The 19,782-nt window shown below is 46.9% G+C and overlaps 2 protein-coding genes across 8 annotated transcripts in view; one reads left to right on the forward strand and one right to left on the reverse strand.

Annotated features, from left to right (window-relative positions):
- LOC139368430 (retinoic acid receptor gamma-A) overlaps positions 1–3,840 on the forward strand; it is a 77,641-nt gene extending 73,801 nt beyond the window's left edge. For all 7 annotated transcript variants that reach the window (XM_071107311.1, XM_071107313.1, XM_071107312.1 and 4 more), the window contains 3 exons: positions 6–210; positions 542–700; positions 938–3,840. In XM_071107311.1, coding sequence (XP_070963412.1) covers positions 6–210; positions 542–700; positions 938–1,311 — 738 coding nt within the window. In that variant the 3' untranslated portion in view covers positions 1,312–3,840. The remainder of the gene's footprint in view (positions 1–5; positions 211–541; positions 701–937) is intronic.
- A 2,889-nt stretch (positions 3,841–6,729) lies between these two features.
- Positions 6,730–18,966, reverse strand: LOC139368432 (calcium-binding and coiled-coil domain-containing protein 1-like). The gene is made up of 15 exons (XM_071107318.1): positions 18,781–18,966; positions 17,017–17,174; positions 16,752–16,854; positions 14,424–14,626; positions 14,002–14,214; positions 13,560–13,708; positions 13,118–13,187; positions 12,766–12,921; positions 12,176–12,430; positions 11,676–11,801; positions 11,135–11,230; positions 10,810–10,897; positions 10,275–10,561; positions 9,854–9,945; positions 6,730–9,291 (listed from the first exon to the last, which is right to left on the reverse strand). The coding sequence occupies exons 2-15, from the start codon at positions 17,146–17,148 to the stop codon at positions 9,264–9,266; spliced, it is 1,998 nt and encodes a 665-aa protein (XP_070963419.1). The 5' UTR covers positions 17,149–17,174; positions 18,781–18,966; the 3' UTR covers positions 6,730–9,263.
- Positions 18,967–19,782: the final 816 nt, after the last annotated feature.

Genomic DNA, 19,782 nt, shown 5'->3' on the forward strand with positions numbered 1-19,782 from the left:
TCTAGATGTTGAGGATCTGCACGCGCTACACCCCAGAGCAGGACACCATGACTTTCTCTGACGGGCTGACCCTGAACCGGACCCAGATGCACAACGCAGGCTTCGGCCCGCTCACAGACCTGGTGTTTGCCTTCGCTGGCCAGCTGCTGCCTCTGGAGATGGACGACACAGAGACTGGCCTCCTCAGCGCCATCTCCCTCATTTCTGGAGGTACTGCACCCTCAGGGGATTAATACTATTTTACTGCTCGTCAATACAACGTTAAGAACTAATACAGACCTAAATGTCTTTGAGGTGTTAGGCCGCGATAACATCCTCACTCAGCTACAATACCAGTAGAAATGTGGGGATGGAATAGTTTGGTTGCACTCCACTTGACACTTTATTTACCTGTAGTTGTTACCAATAACATGATACGATTGTAATGACCTCAAAATCATCAATTACATCATTCCCATCCTAGTCTTATGGCTGTTTATGTGCCCAGTTTGTCACGTTATCGTGTGTATAACGCGATCCTCTCCCCCTGTCCGTCCCTCAGACCGTATGGACCTGGAGGAGCCCCAGAAGGTGGACAAGCTGCAGGAGCCCCTGCTGGAGGCCCTGAAGATCTACGCCCGTCGCAGACGCCCCAACAAACCACACATGTTCCCCCGCATGCTGATGAAGATCACTGACCTCAGAGGCATCAGCACCAAGGGTCAGTATTGTTATAATACAGAAAGAGTACACTACAATTACACCAGACCACCAGCTAACACACACAGTCTGAATGATACACATAGATTATGGTGGAAGCAGAACATTTGAGATAGCACTTGGGACGTCAGGATTACTTCCATAACGCCTGGAACATCTAGCACTATAAGCGAACGCTAAGACATGACTTTCTAGACTCGTTAACATGAATGTTTTTTCCCCTGTGGTGTGTGAACAGGGGCCGAGAGGGCCCTCACTCTGAAGATGGAGATCCCAGGCCCCATGCCTCCTCTGATCAGGGAGATGTTAGAGAACCCAGAGGCCTTCGAGGACCAGACAGAGAGCAGTGGAGAGAGCTCCCCACCGCCTGCCCCTCCACCCGCTCCACCAGCCTCCACCAAGCCCCCCGCCACCATGAAGACTGAGGCCGAGGACGAGGAGGACAGCTGGGGGACAGAGAACGGCAGTGAGCCCTCCCCAGAGGAGGAAGATGAGGATGATTATGATGATGGGGAAGAAGAGGACAGGGGCTCGGACAGTGAGGGGGAATCCTGGGCTCTGGAGAGTGGCAGCGAAGGGGATAGGAAGAGCCGTGCCAGGAGGGCGCAGTGAGGAGGAGAGGCGATCACACACAAATACAGTCTGTGCACTCAAATACACACACTAACTGACGTAATCATACACACGCACGCACGCACACACACACACAAACACACACAGACACACAGACACACATACACCCACCTTGCCCCTTCCAATGCTGGCCCTCCCTCGCTTTCCTCTGCATCCTCTCCATCTCCCTACTGCACATCAGTCTCTCCAAGCAGGACATGACAGGACAGCAGAGACTTACACCTAACTGTACAGACACTATATCTCAGGTTCTCTGACTCACAGGTTCCTGATAAGTAACATGCAGACACGCAGAGAGACCTGCAGAGATACTATTATAAAAGAGGGACGGAGAGACGACATGATGCAACCGACTGGACTCGTGAGTCCTGATATAGAGAAGAGGGAAGATGGCGTGATGGCAACAAAAACGAAAAGCGGACTCTTTGACAACAAAAAAAAATCTTTTTTTTTTACTATCTTTTTGTTTGTATCTACATAGAGGAATGGCCAAAACAGAAAGCATGAACTGAACAATAGACTATTTCCAACGGATGCAAAGCAAAACACGTTTCTGAAAAAGACAAACACAGGATGAAACCAAACTGAATATGCTAATCGATTTTTCTGCTGTTATTTGCTTTTGAATACTGTTAAAAAAAACATTTTTTTTTTTCTTGAATTTTCTTTCTTTCTCAATGTATTAATTAGTCCATACATATCTATATATACCATTATATTTTGTTTGTTTGTAATCCTGGTTTTGTAAATGATTTCTTTAGATGAGGTGTTGTTTTTTGAGGAGTTTCCCATTAGTACGGATGTATCCAGAGAGAGAGACGAATCAGAATCCGAACTGGCAGACCTCGAACTGAATCTTCTTTCCAACTGCGCCGCTGGTGTTTTTTGGGCAGTTTTGCGCGCCGTAGATGTCAATGATAATCAACTCCGTAATGTTGTGTTACAGTGACTGAAGTTGTGGATTGGTGTTGTTTATCAGGGGACTAGCATTCATCTATGTGCTTCCTTTCAACGCAACAAACTATGCTGTCGAATGGATAGTGTCTCAGTGCCAAAGTTAGCAACTCAACACACACTGACATGTAAAAGTATACGCACACACACACACACACACACGCACACACACACATACTAAACCTCGAACCTATAACAAATGTGCCATTTTGGCTTTGTTTGGTAGACAGAGATTGACAGTTGGCCGTAGCACTTGGCTGTGGCACTTCGATATCTTGTTTTATACAATGCGTCTTTATTGCCCAATATTGACAGTACAGTCAATGGCAATCTCATCTTATTCAGCAGTCATGCAATTGACGAACACAACGGAAATGTAGAGAACTATCATCATCAAATGCCTGTGAAATCCGAAGCACTATTTGACAACGTGCACAAGCAAACACTCGCTGACACGTGATCAACACACACGCAGACACGCGCAAGTTCAAACCAGGAACTGTCAGGGGCAACGACATGAAAACAGACTTCTCAGGGCTTCTCTGTTACTAAGGACCAAACCCTAGCGGCCGCCACGCTGTAGGGTGCGCTAGGAACAGGCAATATTTATGTGTGTGTATTTTTGACTCAAGTCAGTGGGATCTGACCAGTAAACTCCTAGCTCGGTGTACATAGAAGATAGATGACTGGTCTAACAAATGGTGTGGATGCCAGCCAGCCTGTTACCCTTTTCACACTATCATGCCAACCCAAACCAAACCAGTGCTGGCAGGGGTATTCTATTTTCACATGGTCCTTTCCAGCACAGTTCCAGGAACTACGGTGGGTGCAGAGCCAGGCCAGCTCTGTCCAGCTCAGTTTGGCTCGGCTCACTGGTGTGAAAAGCATCATCTGTCTCAGACCTGGCATCCGAGAAACCAACTGCCTTCTCATCCGAAGCCATGACATCATCATGTCTTTGTAATGTTGTAGGATTGTACCCCCGCTCTCTTGTCTTCTTCAGTGAAGTGGCAGGCCCATGTGTCCTCCCGTCATTTTCTTCTTCTCTTGCCAACGTGTCTCAGTCAATATGTAACCAAGGGTTCATGATGCAGCTGGCTACGTGTACATTCCAGAGTTTTGTACACAGTCTTGCTACGAAGATACAGTATATGAACAGGAGCGCAACAGACTCCTCCCAGCGGTAGAGAAAGAGGGCCTACTGTACAGTTCTCTCTGAATGTGGCCCTCCTGGTTGGTTTTTGAGTGTGTGTACAGGCTTTAACATGTCTCCTCTGTCATCGGGTGGATGTTCTCTGTACGGCGCTGTTGCGTCACACAGGAGCGCTTGAGAAGCAGAGCCGGCGAGGTTTGATGACCTCATTTCCTCTCGGCCTGCCCTGCCAGGCCTTCATGATGCAAACGTTGCGATTATGCTATTTTGGTGCCGGTGTTCTCTGTAAAACATGGCCAGGGTATTGTCCAATCTTCTGTTCATACCAACTCTGTCATACAACGAAAAAGCCATATGAACTGTACGGCACAATAAATTACTTTTGTGAGATTAATAACATATTTCCTTTGAGAAATGTCTCATTCTCTTAAAATGTGTTGTAACATTTTTTTCCTTCTCAGTCGTGACACTCTTGGATGCACTTATGACACCGATATGAATATTCAAATGATTTTTTTTTGATAGCCCCCGTTCCTTCACCCAGCCGCAAGCCTTACTCCTCAGTCCATTTCATTAAAGCTGAGCACTGCAATGGCGTCATCAACACAATGACTACCAATAGTGGGCGCTCTTGCACTTTGGGTACAGAGACCAGCCAGCCAGCCAGCAGTGTCTGTACACCAGCCCTGCATATAGGAAAGGACCGAGCAGGCACTAGTATTACCAGTGTGTTACAATTCATTCATGTTGCCTCCTACTGTAGACAGATGCATACTTCCACTCCGTGTCCTTGGGACAGTGTTACAGTATACACTGAGTGTACAAAACATTAGGAACACCTGCTCTTTTCATGACAGACTGACCAGGTGAATCCATGGTGAAAGCTATGATCCCTTGTTGATGTCACTTGTTAAATCCACTTCAAATCAGTGAAGATGAAGGGGAGGAGACAGGTTAAAAGAAGGATTGTTAAGACATTTGAGACGTGGATTGTGTATGTGTGCCATTCAGAGGGTGAATGGGCAAGATTTAAGTGCCTTTGAATGGGGTATGGCAGTAGATTCCAGGAGCACCGGTTTGTGTCAAGAACTGCAATGCTGCTGGGTTTTTTAACGCTCAACAGTATCCCGTGCGTATCAAGAACGGTCCACCACCCAAAGGACATCCAGCCAACTTGACACAAACTGTGGGAAGCATTGGAGTCACCACGGGCCGGCATCCCTGTGGGGCAACTCAATATTAGGAAGGTGTTCTTAATGTTTTGTACACTCAGTGTATTATAGCCTCGACAGTTGTTGTTATTAATAGACGTAGACACTAGAGTGAAGAGTGCTAAACAGAGATGGGGGTTCTATCAACTATATGATTGACATAATTAACTATCGTTAAAAATACAGCTCAATAAAGAGGGACTGGGGATTAGAATAAGGTCCATCTATTATTAGCTGCTTTACACGGACTGAAGCTAAACGGCCTCATATATTCAACCCCAATAACACGTTGCTATGGGAACTCTGGGGCAATGGGTAGGAGTGTTGGGGTAGTAAGGGGATTTAAAGAGGCAGGCTGGTATTTTTGGGGGGGTTTCATCGCCACAATTTCCAATTATACTAGCCATGATTAGTCAATTGATGGTTGGAGCAGATATCCTCTCCAGGTTATTAATGGCGCAAAGCAACGACAAGGTTACAAGGAAGTATACAAGTGAAAAGTAAGACGATCGGGCGAATAAGAAGCTACAAGGATTGCCAGAAGGGAGAACGCCCAGGACGGAGGTTGGCAGTTTCGTTCTATTACTCGGAGAGCATACTGATCACTCCGAAATCCTGGTAGAGAATCAATAATGAATCATCCTTCGTGAACCATACAGGAACTGGTCTGAATAGAGTAAACCAAGACCTGGGTTTGCTTGCGCTTGTTCTGAACATGGGCAATTTTGCATTGATTTCTAGACGTGCTTGCTCGGCGAGTTAAGATCACGTGGCTAGTGGCTACCAGCTTTCTCCGAGAGTAGGCTGGTCCCGTTCTGTAGCCAACTCTTCTATCGTCGTCATGCCTTACATACAGTGTATGGGAGCTGGCCTGGGAGGACAGAACACTGGTAGCGCTGTCTGCAACACCGGCCTGGGAGGACAGAACACTGGTAGCACTGTTTACATCACCAGACAAGACTAGCTAGAAGGAATGGAGAGTCAGATCAGGGTGTGTGATAAAACATTCAGGGGCTATGCGGACGCCCTGGAGCCATAGTAAACGGGTGGTAAGGGACATGTCATATGCTAGGAGGGGATGGGGTGATTATGGGAAAGACTGTAGCCTATCACGGCTGGCCCGGAGGAAGGAGACGGGGACATGATCAGCATCCTTTCGTTCCATTACATACGCAGCGGATGCAGAGTGGGTAGGGAGCAATCAAAAGGGGGGAAAAGTGAGGAGGGAAGGTTAGGGGAAGGTGAGAAACATTTGAAGATGTAGGGATAATAAATTGAACAGACAGACAGACCAGGAGAAAGATAGAGAGAGAGGGGGAGGGACGGGGAAGAGGAGGGGAGGGGGCCAGGGCCCTTTGCTGCAAGGAGGGGACTGATTTGGTTAGAGGACAACGCTACGAGTTGGCAAGGAGCTATTCAAGAAACGAAGGTACCACATACCAGAGTGAGGAGGGTCTGCTAGAAGGAACGGGGGGATACAATGGGGGGAAATAAATAAACAAGAAAGGGGAGAGCAGAGGAAAAGAAAAAAGGGGCTGACAGACTAGGGTGGCAGAGGTCATATAAGAGATGTGGGGGTACGTCCCAAATTGCACTCCATTCCCTACAGAGGCCTGGTCAAAAGTAGTGCACTACATAGGGAATAGGGTACCATTTGGCCTCATCTCATCAGAGATGTGTTCTAGCCTCTGGCTCTTCATATCTTTTACATTTCTAATTACAAGCGATAAAGAGTGAGGGAGGCATTAATCCACCAGTGATTTCCCAGTTAAGGTTTTAGAGCAGTCCGTAAACCAGCCAGCCTGGCATCATTGATTTTATAATTAGCTACCGTCACCCTAGACTTGAAACGGGGGGAGTGGAGGAGTGATGGGGGGGGGGGGGGGGGGGGGGTGGAAGGAGAGAGAACTGCAGGTAAAGAGGAGCAGGAGGGTAAGAACCGAAATGCAGATGGAGAGATGAGACACGTGTAACGAGCAAATTAGCATCAGAAATGTCACGCCCCGGAGGAAGCAGCACAATTTTTTTGTAAAAAACATTCATCTTCCATCAAAAGACAAACACATCACACACAATTGATACACATACATGTTTATTTTATTACAGAAACCCACCCACACGAACAGACAGTATATAGTATTTACCAATAGCTATTTTTTTGTAATTTTTTTTCATAAGTAAGATGACCTCAACAAACAAACATACACACCAGAAAACCACTGGAGCCTTATTGCAATGGGAGTAGGCAGCTGTCCTGAATAGAAGTTACACTACACACCCACGTAGCTCACAGTAGACATAGAACTTCCCACGGAAATCTAGATCTGACGACGACAAACACCCGTCGATCTCAGTGCTACGGAACGTTTGGTGCACATGCCAGGACGTCAAAATCACTTACACCCAGGGTGGCAAACAGATGTGTAGTACTAAACTACACCACAGGTATAGCTCAACAGGTGCCGAGACAAGGGTACTCCAAAACGTGTTGAAGCACAGCCTTCAACTGAGCAAGGATGTCCGTCAACTCTGACAAAGTTGTTATTACGACGGACTGGGTTGTATGTCACAGACGTCACACTTTTCACTATGGCTTTTTACAACCCATGTGTGAGCAAACTGTTGTCCCTGTATAGTGGCACCAACACCTCGACCCTTTGGACGAACTCTTCAACCCTTACCGGGACAGTCGTGATAGATAATACAGTTCAATTGACCCTCCGACAGAAAAATCCGGGGAAAAGAGAAAGAAACAAGTCTTTTAAAAACGAAGAGGAAATACACACGGTGGTAATGATTACGGATGAGCGACGACATGACATAGACAGGATGAATGACGAGCGTCGCCGTGTCAAACCAAGAGCCAAAACATCTCCTATAGCGAAATAACAGAGTGCAGCCAATTACATATCGGCCAAGCAAAGTTGTCCCTAGCGCATTATTCTTCCTTAGCTTTTAAACCCTGGCTTTAGTATTGTCTTCTTATTACACGTATCGACTCTGTAGCTTAAACTAAAACTGCATATCATTTCATTACGATATAACACAAGCGGAGTATTGGTAGAAAATCATGAAAAATGTATTTATTGACCCAGTAGTAATCTAGTCTTGGCCAGACTTCCATGAGCTATAGGAACAACAACCCATAACAAGTATTGCAACGTCGGTGTCCATCAATTAGATGATGTTATGATGAAATTCCTTCGTTTACCAATTTGTTCTTTTGGGTACAAATTTAGAATGGCTTCGTCCCTCTGAAGCAGGTCGTTTCTGTATACCGCGCACAGTGAATCTAGCGCATTACTAGTGATCTTCTGGGGCGTTCTAAACACACATTATTCTTGTTGTAAAACAACACCTCGCTTTACAATTGACATCTGGTATCAAGTACGAAAGTATTGCAGTGGCTCTACAGCTACCAGCATGCAGGAGCAATAGCTGTATGTTGCGGAGGATAGAATATTGGAAGTCAAATATATTGTGCAACAAAACAAACATGAGAGAACATCAAAATGTCATTCCTCTCGCCCTAATTAGTAGCAACCACCTTTCTAGAGTGTCTCTTCCAGTCTACCTTCAACCTGATCGCCCTCCCCAACCTGATCGCCCCTCCCCAACCTGATCGCCCCTCCCCAACCTGATCGCCCCTCCCCAACCTGATCGCCCCTCCCCAACCTGATCGCCCCTCCCCAACCTGCTCGCCCTCCCCAACTTGATCGCCCCTCCCCAACCTGATCGCCCCTCCCCAACCTGATCGCCCCTCCCCAACCTGATCGCCCTCCCCAACCTGATTGCCCTCAAACTGCCACCCTTTTCCAGAAGCGTTTTCAACCGTTCTCCCCCATTTTGGACGCCTCTCTACCTTTTGAGTCTCCTTTCAACTAGTACTACAGCACCCCGAATAAAGCAGGAATTTAAATGTCTAATAACGAATAACAGAAAATGATTATAATATAACATCTCAGGTTTTGAATATAAGGAGAAAAACAGTACACATATCTGTACTTTACAATGACTCTTCAAACAAAAGTCTAAGTACGTCTCAGTGACTATCATTACAGTAGTCTGAAGTGTTCAAATCAACTTTTAGATTTTCAAAAAGGAGACGGATACATTCACTCCAAATATCTTAATTACAGTGGCTGTCATGACGCCTCATAATAACGGCGTCATAAAAATGACATAACGCCGGTCGTAAAGCTCCCAACATCACTCCTCCTGCAACCGGAATAACCCTGTTATGAAACATGAACTATTAAACATCTAACTAAGACTTAAATGTTAAGCGCTTCACGCTTTAGAATCGGCCACGAGAGGCCGTAACTATGATTTGAGCTGTCACGACCTGTTATGACAGGCATTATGTCATCCTTAGGACCATGTTATGTGCAGGTGCAGCACAACAGCCTAGAAGTCGCACATCAAAGAAGAAGTTCGTAGAAAAATGTAGAAGCAAATTGCATATTAACATCATTTGTCAGAGAGGTGAGTTGTAGTGTGTGTGTTGGTGTGTGTGTGTGTGTGTGTGTGTGTGCTTGTGCGCTGAATACTGAATTAAAAGAAAAGAACACACTGACAGTGATGCTGTTGACTTGGTCCTGTATCTCCGCTCTCTACCACTGAGAGGTATTAGCCAGGTCACTGGAAGAGAGGGAACAACGAAGAAAGGAAAGGGTGTGAACGATCAATCAAAATCAATAATCAATCGTGACCTTTGTCGTCCCAATTACATTCGCGGTGGGGTCACGGAACAGCAGAACTGTAGAAAAGGAACACATACGAGAAGAAAATAAAAAAAGAGGTGAGAGAAGGAGGGAGGGAGAAATAGAGAGTGAAAGAGTGGGAGAGAGAGTGCTTTAATGATGCTGAAAATTGGCCCGTGACTCCAGTACTAGCCTGTAGCTAAATCATTGCTATAGCCAGCTGTCAACTTACCTGTCCCCTTGTCCTCCCATCTCTCCCCTCCTTCTCCCTCACTGCCCTCTTCCCTCCCTCGCGCTGCCTCCGTCGTACACGCTCCCTTTCTCCTCCCCTCCACACTCAACTTCTTTTACGACCTGATATTCAAAACGTCCATCTCTGAGAGCCATACTCAGCCTGTCATCATAAAAAAGCCCTCTGTGTGTGGGTGTGTGAAGCTGCAGTGCATGTACTGCGTGAGCGTGTGTGTGTGTGTGTGTGTGTGTGTGTGCTTGCAAGCTACCTGAGGACTGTGTCTGTGGTCTCAGGCAGCAGCAGGGCTGCCTCCTCTCCAGAGCTGTGTCCTCCGCACTGGTCGGTGTTATTCTCCTCCTCCTGCACACAGAGAGAGAGGGGGGGGGGGGGGGGCAGAAAGAGAGAAAGTTAAAGTGAGTGGTGAGGCATACACATGTAATAACCTAGCAATAAGGCCATAATAGGGAAATAAGCCACTGCACAGGCAGCTCTCTAAGTGCCTTTCTGAGATATACATTTTATCGGTGACAGTTAAATGAGCCACAGACAGAAGCACTGGAGATAGCTGCATGTTATCAGCCTAAGGAAACAGCCTGGCTAATTGTACAAGAATTAGTTGTGTGTGTGTGTGTGTGTGTGTGTGTGTGTGCGCGTGTGCATGTGTAAGAGCATCTGATACCGTCTCTTACCGACTCAGAGCTGTGTGTTAGGGTGTCTCCGCCCGATTGCCTGGGCAACAACAGGGGAGCGGGCTGGCTGATGACGACGCCCCCTCGGGACAGGGACCGGGACATGTCTCTGGGAGAGGAAGGGGGGGTGGAGGGGAGCAGGGAGTCAGGCTGGGCCTGGGGGTCACACAGGCTGTAGTGGGCAAGGGGGCGGGAGGAGGGGGGGGGCTGCCTGCAGGGTTGGCGGGAGGGCTGCAGGGCCTCAGGGTTCTCATCCTCAGAGTCAGACAGAGGACTGTCATGGAGGCCTGTCAGACACACACAGAGTAGAAAACAACAGTGGTAAGTGATCGTCAGAGCAGGGCCAGGAGTTCTCCCTGACTGGGAAAAGCTCCTGGCTCTCGTCTCCACTTATCTCATGAAGTCATCTCAGATCCAAGTCAGTGAAGAAGTAGAATATCTTGTTGGGACAGCCCACAGATCAAATGAGTATCGTTGTACATGTCCCTCAGTGCTAGGGTGTTTTCCACGGTGTTAGGTGGGTTCCTCCACTCACTGGTGGAGGCGAACAACGCAGCGCTCCACTTGGCATCTGCCAAAGCCTCCCTCCTCTGTTCCACCTGACCCATGTACTCCATCAGGTCCTGTACGGAGCAGAGCAGGGCCGTCAAGAGACTCGTTTACACATAGACAAGTGTTATGCCCAGACAACTCAGGCTCATCACCAAACGGACCTCCGGGCCTCTACACCTCTTGACATGTATAGAAATCTTAAGTCTCCGAAGTGGGCAGGGCTTAGCAGTTGCTATGGAAATGTGTCTGTATGTGGAGAAGGGGGAATGGTGGTTGAAGAGATGGAGGTGCAAAGGTGTGGGTCTTGCCTGTTGCTCCAGCAGCAGCTGCTCCTTCTCCTTCTGGGCCACCCTCAGACTGGCCTTCAGCTCCTGGAGCTCCCTGCATGTCTCACCCAGCTGCACCTGCAGGGGGCAGTCATCAAAACAAGGAGTCACATACTGATATACACACACAGTCTAGCCAGCAGCACAGCGCAAGCAATTAAAGGGACGAGCGAACATGACCCAGCATGTTGGCAAAAACACGTCTCTTTAGACAGACGCTTTTATCCAAAGCGACTTAAGAGTCGTGCGTTCATACATCTTTACGTTAAGGGTGACCTCGGCAATGGAACCCCAGAACCACGGGACCGCAAGTGCCATGCTATACCAACTGAGCCGTACAGGACCAACAAGGCCGAGTGGTTTTCAATACCGTATAGCACGACACATGGAATGTCAGCATCCTGAGCCGAGCCACGAGCGTGTGTGGAGTTGATATATTTTTTTTTTTGTGTGTGTGTGTCTATTAATAGCTTGAAATGTCGTTTTGCATGTAGCCTATGGTCTGTGGTACGGTAGTCTTTACCCGGTTACAGTCCTTCTCTCTTCCCAGCTCCACTTCCACCTTCTCTCTCTCCATCCTCTCCTCCTGGAGCTTCTTCTCTATCCGCTGCGTCTCTCCATTCAGCTTCTCCAGACGCTCTCTGGCCTTCTGCCATGGGGGGGAGACACGCACACCGCTTAACCCAAGTCATGCTGCTGGGACATTCTGAAACTTCAATTCAAAGTTCAACCGGAGATACTGAGAAATTGTGTATCGAGAAGACGTGAGGCTTTCCTAGTCGGTCGCAGCTGTCGCATATATAGCGGAACAGAAAGAGGAGACCTTGCACACGCATCCTTTCCAGCACAGTAATGCAATCTCTAGTTCCAATCGGAGTTGAGTATATTAGTGCGTTACAGTTGTCAGTGAGAGTTCTGTAGAGGTTGGCGTCTACAGTCACTATCATTGTGAAACGCTTTGACTACTTGAGTAATCCAATTCATGTGATTAAAGTCCATCCATACGATGATCCTTGTCATTACCTCAGTGCTGCACTGCAGGCTCTGTCTCTCCTGGGCCCAGTGTGCTCTGGCCTCCCTCAGGGCCAGGCTGGCGTCGGCTAGCTGCAGGGTGAGCTGTGCCGCTTGGAGCCTGGCCTGGTGCAGCTCTGTCTGGCCCTGGTCCCTCTGGGCCACCAGGGCACACAGCTCTCCCTTCAGGCCCTCGGCACAACGCTCGCTGGCCCCCAGACGCTCCCGCAGGCCCCGCATCTCAGCCAGGGCGGCCTCGCTCTCCGCCTGATAGGAAAGACAAGAGGAGATGATAGTTCAGCAACAATAACATGGTTTTCGTCAGACGACCGGTGAGGCCACGGGACATTGGGAACTTTCCTGTCACATTGTCTTTGACCAACCCTGCCACTCCCTCTCTAACCGCCCATCCCTATTTCTCCAGCCAGCAAAGTTTGCCATGGTCGCTAAAATAACCTCAATAGCCTGGTTAGACGATGATGGGTGAGAACGAGGGGCCGCAGTGGGTACTGCCATTTTCCTGTTGCATTGTGTTCTGTTCAATCCCCTACATCCCTTTTATTAACTACCCTCGGGCCCTCTGTGGGTGGTGCCAGCCTCACCTCTTTTCGCTGCGCCGTACTCAGCCTGTATGTGAGGGTGGTGATGGTGTCCCGTAGCTGTAGGGCGTGTGTGTCTCTCTGGGCCAGGGAGCTCCTCAGACCCTGGAACTCAGCAGACAGACTGCGCAGCTCCCCCTCGGACTGCTCCAGCTTGAGCTGAGGAAGACACGTGGATGTAGGAAGAGGAAGAAGAGGGGGATGAGGGGTTTGGGATCAGACATGATGGGTGGTTAGTGTTCGGGCCCAAAATGGCTGCTGTGCTTCACCCAGGTAGCATGCTACATGTTGGTAGTGAAAAACACCACATGTTGGTAGTGAAAAAGCACTAAATAAATCCAAGCCATTATAGTACCTGCAGAACTTTCCTCTCTTTCTCCTCCTCCCTCCTTTGAACTGCTTGCTTCTTGGCCCTCTCCTTCATCCTACACACAGAGACGGGGTTAGCATTAACCAGAGAACAGCGCAAGAAAAACAGGCAGGCCGATGGACAAAGAGAGATTAAGGGAGATAAAAGGATGGAAAGAGAGAGATGAAGAGAGATTGAGGGAGATAAAGGATAGAAAGAGAGAGATCAAAGAGAGGGATTGAGGGAGATAAGAGGATAGAAAGAGAGAGATCAAGGAGAGATTGAGGGAGATAAAGGATAGAAAGAGAGAGATCAAAGAGAGGGATTGAGGGAGATAAGAGGATAGAAAGAGAGAGATCAAAGAGAGAGATTGAGGTAGATAGAGGATAGAAAAGAGAGAGATCAAAGAGAGCGGTTGAGCTCCAGGGAGATAGAGAGCGTCTCTGACCTCTCTAGTTCAGTCTCTCGTTCCAAGGCCTTCAGTGCCAGGGCTTTAATGTCATCCTCCAGCTCTCTGATTCGCTGTTCGCTGGCTGCTTTCATAGTCAGTATGGAGCTCTTCTCTTGAGCCAAGGCCTCTCCTGATGCCTCCACCTCCTGTGACAGGGAGGGAGAGAGAGAGAGAATCAACATTCTATACAGAGTACATACAGTATCCTGAGACTCCTTTGTAGATGGTGAAGCACATTTGACCTGTAAATGAACTGCTCCTGTTTTGACATGTGACATAACAGTAGAATGTACATCTGGGGTTGTGATCTTGTCGGTCTACGTCAAATCGCATTTTTTTTTACAAAGATAAGTGCTCATGACCAGACACCGGGGCTACTTGGACATGATCAAATCCCCAGTGACACGGACATGAATCCTGTCTTGTACTGTTACAGTACCTCCTGCCTCCTCTCCATCTCTTCCACCCTATCTCTGCTTTCTCGCAGCTCTTCCTTCAGGTCCGCGATGTTCCTCTCCAGCTCCTCACAGCCTCTGTCCCATGCCTCTCTTGCCCTCCTGTACTTCTCCCTCTCTCTCTCCTTCATCCTCTCGGCTGCCTCGCGTGCATGGAGCAGCTCGGCTCGCTCCCGAAGACACTCTTGCAGGCGACTCTGGAAGGAGAGAGAGAAAACATTAACTGAGTGCCTAAAAGATGATCCATTTCCATCCTCTGTCTGACTATTGGTTCTCACCTCTGCCTTATTCATTTCATCAACATTCGTTCACCCTCTCTATAACTGAAATAGGATATGGACATCCCTCTACAGTACTCTGTCTCTCTCTCTCTCTCTCTCTCGCACCTGCACTCCCTCATGCCCACCTGCAGTAGCTCGGCCCTGGGTACGACCAGAAGCATGTCGGTCCCCCCCTCCTCTCCGTGGGCTCCTTCCTCCAAGGTGACCAGGTCCTCCAAAGGTTTAGGGGCGCTGAAGGTAAACTGGGAGCTGGCAGAGCACACCTCTCCCTTCCCATCCACGTACACAAACTGGTACTGCTGGGAACTGGACTTGGGCAGATAGGAGGCTGCAAGAGGGAGGAAGGGAGTGGGAGAGTGAAATGGTCAGTGGATTATTGATCTAGATGTATACATGCTTATACTGATAAAAATGTATTTATGGCCATGATTTCAGTTATGATGACATGTACACAGTGGTGTAAAGTACTTAAGTAAAAATACTTTCAAGTACTATTTAAGTCATTTTTGGGGTATCTGTACTTTACTATCTATATTTTTTACAACCTTTACTTCAATACATTACTAAGAAAATAATGTACATTTTCCCTGACACCCAAAAGTACTCATTGCATTTTTTCAAATTCACACACTTATCAAGAGAACATCCCTGTTCATCCCTACTGCCTCTGATCTGGTGGACTCACTAAACACAACTGCTTGTAAACTATGTCTGAGTGTTGGAGTGTGCCCCATCAGTAAATTTAAAAAACAAGACAATTGTGCCGTCTGGTTTGCTTAATATAAGGATGTCAGGCCCTGACCTTAGAGATCCTGTTTATGTCTCTATTTTGGTTTGGTCAGGGTGTGAGTTGGGGTGGGTATTCTATACTCTATTATTTGTATTTCTATGTTTTGGCCGTGTAGGGTTCTCAATCAGGGACAGCTGTCTATCGTTGTCTCTGATTGAGAACCATTCTTAGGTAGCCCTTTTCACCCCCACTTGTCTTTGTGGGAAGTTGACTTTGTTTAGGGCACATAGCCTTTAGCGGCACGATTTGGTTCTGTAGTGTTTTATTGTTTTGTTCTGCATTTTCCAAATAAAGAGAAAATGTACGCTCATGACGCCACACCTTGGTCCTCTTCAACAGCCATGACAAAGGAATTTGAATTTATTGATACTTTTACTTCTGATACTTTACTATATATATTGTTTACCAAATACTTTTACTCAAGCAGTATCTTACTGGGTGACTTTCCCTTTTACTTGAGTCATTTTCTATTAAGGTATCTTTACTTTTACTCAAGTATGACGGTTGGGTACTTTTTCCACCACTGCGTGCACTGTAGATAACCAACCTCTGTGACAAGTGGGCATAATCCTGAATGTGCTTTGACTACATCAGACGCCTGTCTCCTCAGTCCTCACCACAGACGATAAATGACCGTGTCAATGATAGCTGTTCATCTCCCTGACACAACTCAATGACACAGCCGCTCTGCTCAGCCACCGAAAGCCAGGCAATCTGTAGTCACCTCAGCTAGCACTGTCACTGAGAGGACGGAGGACACTTTATACACAGTATAAAGTCTGCAAGCTCCTGTGCTGTAATGTTAAAAGGACGCCTTTCACTCGGTGCTCTCTATTCACTCCTGACTGCCTTAGTGTAATGTATGGTTGGTTATTCAGTCTGGTCTGGTCTTTGTACCATTGTCTCTCTCTCATCCTCATTACTCAACCTTCTACTTCTTAAATGAATTCAATCAGAGTCGAACAAAGACTGGTTTAAATTCAAGGGAGAGAGCAGGGCGAGAGGGAGAGAGCAGGGAGAGAGAGGGAGAGAGCAGGGCGAGAGAAACAATCTGATCATCTCCTTTCTGTAACACTATGTGACTTATTGAGTCCTGTCTCTGCTTTAAATATCAGTCACCAGCCTATAGTACCCTTCCACAGGGTCAGTCACCAGCCTATAGTACCCTTCCACAGGGTCATTCAATTTACTGTGAGACCAATCCAAAGTTGGAGCGTTTCCTTACAGACCTTGGCAGAGTATGAATGTTGTGAAATAAAGACAGATACCAGACAGACTGTTGAATGGTCTCACACTTTTCGTGAGTGTGGATATCTATCTTTATTTGATGACCCTGCAAGTTAGGTTAATGAACTTGGGGCCGCAGGTAGTCTAGTGGTTAGAGCGGTGTGCCAGTAACCAAAAAGGTTGCTGGATTTGAATCCCTGAGCTGACAAGGTCAAAAATGTCATTCTGCCCCTGAACAAGTCAGTTAACACACTGTTCCCTGGTGGGCCGTCATTGTAAATATGGATGTGTTCTTAACTGGCTTGCCTAGTTAAGTAAAGGTTCAAAGAAAAAGAAGAATAATGAATGCGTGTGCACTACTTTCTGAACCGTGTGAATGTTGACCAGGCACACTCTGTATGAAATAGAGGGAGGGTTCAAAGGGAGGGACTAGTACCCTGGAAGTTAACACAGCAGTTGACATCTGTGCCCTCCTGGTAGCCTTCCGGGGCCAGGGCCCAAACAAAGGTGTGGTAGTCCTTCACTGACAACCATCCCACCTGAGGGAGTCATACAAGGGGAGAGAGACAGGGAGACATAAAAAAAACACACACAAAAATATTAATATATACAGTAACATTTAAAAAAGAAACCGCTGTGCATTTCACTTGATTTCCACTCCTCGGGGTGGGTTTTACTAATTTATCGGGTTAACCTTATACCTTGAAGAGTCCGACCCAGTCATGGCTGGTCCAGGTATGTTGCGAGCTGATGCTGTAGTGGCATTCCACCCGGCTCTGAGGGAAGTAGCTACTACCCACGTTCCTAAACTCCACCCTCCAAGCCTTCTCCATGGCAACACAATAACACTGGTGAGTACCTGTGGGGATACAGGTGTGACAGAGAAAAAAGATGTATGTCACAACATTTCATTTGACAACGGCTATAATAAACACAGGTAGACACCAAACCTGAGACCTGTGTTTCAAACACGTTCAACTACATTTGATTGTGTTGTTTGGTACAACAGAACCAATAGAGTAGTCACAAAATGGTACACTTGGAAGTTGAATCAATCACACCTCAAATAACTTCCAACTATTTTCAAGTATTTGACGAATGTACCCCGGGACCTGTTCAGATGAGCATATGGAGAAGTAGGTGAGAGGTGACTGCTGTGAAGCAAACTGCTGAGTGAAAGAGTGAAAGAGTCGACTCCGGGAGTGTTTGTTCAGTGAAAGATGATCCCCTCTCAGTGACCATATGGAGGGCACAGAAAAGCATGGGGGAAGGGCACCCCCCAGGGCACCCCCCCAGTAAAATCTAGATGACAGTTAAGCCCATAACGACCATAATACATAACCACACACTACATGAAAACAACACCGCGACTATTTATTACAGCCATTGCCCAACACCTTGTTGTTATTGTACACCACTCTGTTTCTACTTTACCTTTATTTAACGAGGCAAGTCAGTTAAAGAACAAATTCTAATTTCAATGACGGCCTAGGAACAGCGGGTTAGCTGCCTTGCTCAGGATTTCGATCTAGCAACCTTTCGGTTACTCGTCCACACGCGCTAACCACTAGACTACCCTGCCGCTCACTCTAGTCACGTGTCGACATACGTGTAGACCTACAGTTCACTTCTTGTTTAAACATCAACAGCCACGTGGGACTAGTATCCAGGCATAGACACAGTAGCCAACAAAATATACATTTGATATATTTCACTATTGTACTGGCAGGGATAAATGATGACAGGTGTCAGTCTAAATCCCTGTAATACAATGCAACCTCTAACTAAATTAAGAACATTGTATTAAAACAACTGCACGGCGCATTAGGCCTATATCTAACATTTCTGGCTAACATATGCTCCATATTACTGAGATTACAAAAGTGTAAATAGTGAGAACTCTTGAGAAAGTGTATGAGGTAATAAATAACACGTTCATAAACCATGTATATAGCGCATTAATAAGCACAACACACACAACGTGCAGCCGTCAGTCCACTTGACACGAGCATTAATTCATGTTTGTGTTCTGTTTATTTTGTTAGAAATGAGCAAAAGCCCACAAACAATGCAATCTGTGGTAATAAACGACTTATTCTATTATATAACTAAAATATCTCGAAATGTACAACAACAAAAAAAAATACACCGCACGAGATTCGTGTCAAGACAAGGCCCACTAGCCTAGCAGCTGCAGTCTCCAGTGTGCGCAATAATAGACTCCAGTGGAAAAAGAAACCCATGTTGTGTGCGCGACTCCCTTGATGCGCAAAAGCCAATAATCAGCACCATCGAGACCGTTAACCGATCTCACCGTAGTGTAATGTATTAAAGAAATGGTGTGCACCGTCAACAAATACCTGTACCAAATAGGACAATTTGCTCGTTTTCCTTTGTGTTCGTTTCTGCATAGGGAGAACTCTACGCAGATACAGATCGTCAGAGTTTATTTGACTGAAACTCACCTTATTCTGGTCTGTTTGCTCTGCAGATTGTCCAATTGATCCGTCCCTATTTAGATTAAAGGCAGACAAAGTCCATCCGTGTCAGAAAACGATTAAACGTTTTTTTAAAGATGCACAACGATGTCTCTTCGCTCTCAGCTGTTCCACTAACCTACAACAATAACAAAAACACACGCATCACAGTGGTGGTGTGTTTTGCTGTATTATGGGAACTGCTGTTCTTTATAGCTGGATGAAGCACAGATCTGAAGCTAGAAATTATAGGAGGAAAACTACAACCCCCGAACACAGAGGAGACGCTCAAAGGTCGGGTTACGGGAAATCGCGTTCTGTAATTTGATGATTCTCCGCGTCCATGGCTGGTTCATATTATTTTCTCGCCGATTGCATTACGCACGCACTCTCATTGGTCATGTCATGGCCTTAATATAAACGGTCCTATTATAAAGCGCGACGTCATCGATGCGCAGCGGAAAACAACTCATCGGGTTTAATATGAATTGCTTTTGATGCGAGCAACCCTAATGCATTGCATTTGCGACAACAACGAAATGTCAAATTGCTGTAATACTGTCTATCATAGTTGCCTGCTCCCAATATGGTCTTGTTTAGCCCTTTTAAAATGAGTAGCCTTTGATTTACTTGCCCATCTCCAGGAAAAACAGAACTCTTAATTCACTCGTGAGTGACACTTGAGCATTGCTTGCATGCCAACATTGGCAGATGAACAGACATGACAAACCTAGGAGAGGTAGTGTTACATGACAACACTCCATTTGGGATGGAGTGCTAGCATACTATAATAAGCATCCCAGCCCCCCCCCCCCCCCCCCCCCCCCCCTCGCAAGGCATGTGGAAAGGACTACAGACTATCACAGACTACAGAGGTAAATCCAGCTGCCCACCGAAGCCTCCCCCAAGACAAGCTTAACACATTGTATGCTCGCATCAAGGCAGCCAATACCGAGCCATCCAGGAGGACTCTCGCTGCTCCGGACGACC

This window comes from Oncorhynchus clarkii, chromosome 16 (genome assembly GCF_045791955.1).
Source record: "Oncorhynchus clarkii lewisi isolate Uvic-CL-2024 chromosome 16, UVic_Ocla_1.0, whole genome shotgun sequence".
NCBI lineage: Eukaryota > Metazoa > Chordata > Actinopteri > Salmoniformes > Salmonidae > Oncorhynchus > Oncorhynchus clarkii.

Coding starts and splice junctions, on each gene's coding strand:
- LOC139368432 (XM_071107318.1), bottom strand. CDS start 17,148: ATGGAGAAGGCTTGGAGGGTGGAGTTTAGGAACGTGGGTAGTAGCTAC. Junction 12,922..13,117: donor AAGAGAGGAAAGTTCTGCAG/GTACTATAATGG, acceptor TGTCTTCCTCAG/CTCAAGCTGGAGCAGTCCGA. Junction 11,802..12,175: donor GCCTGCAGTGCAGCACTGAG/GTAATGACAAGG, acceptor CCCCCATGGCAG/AAGGCCAGAGAGCGTCTGGA.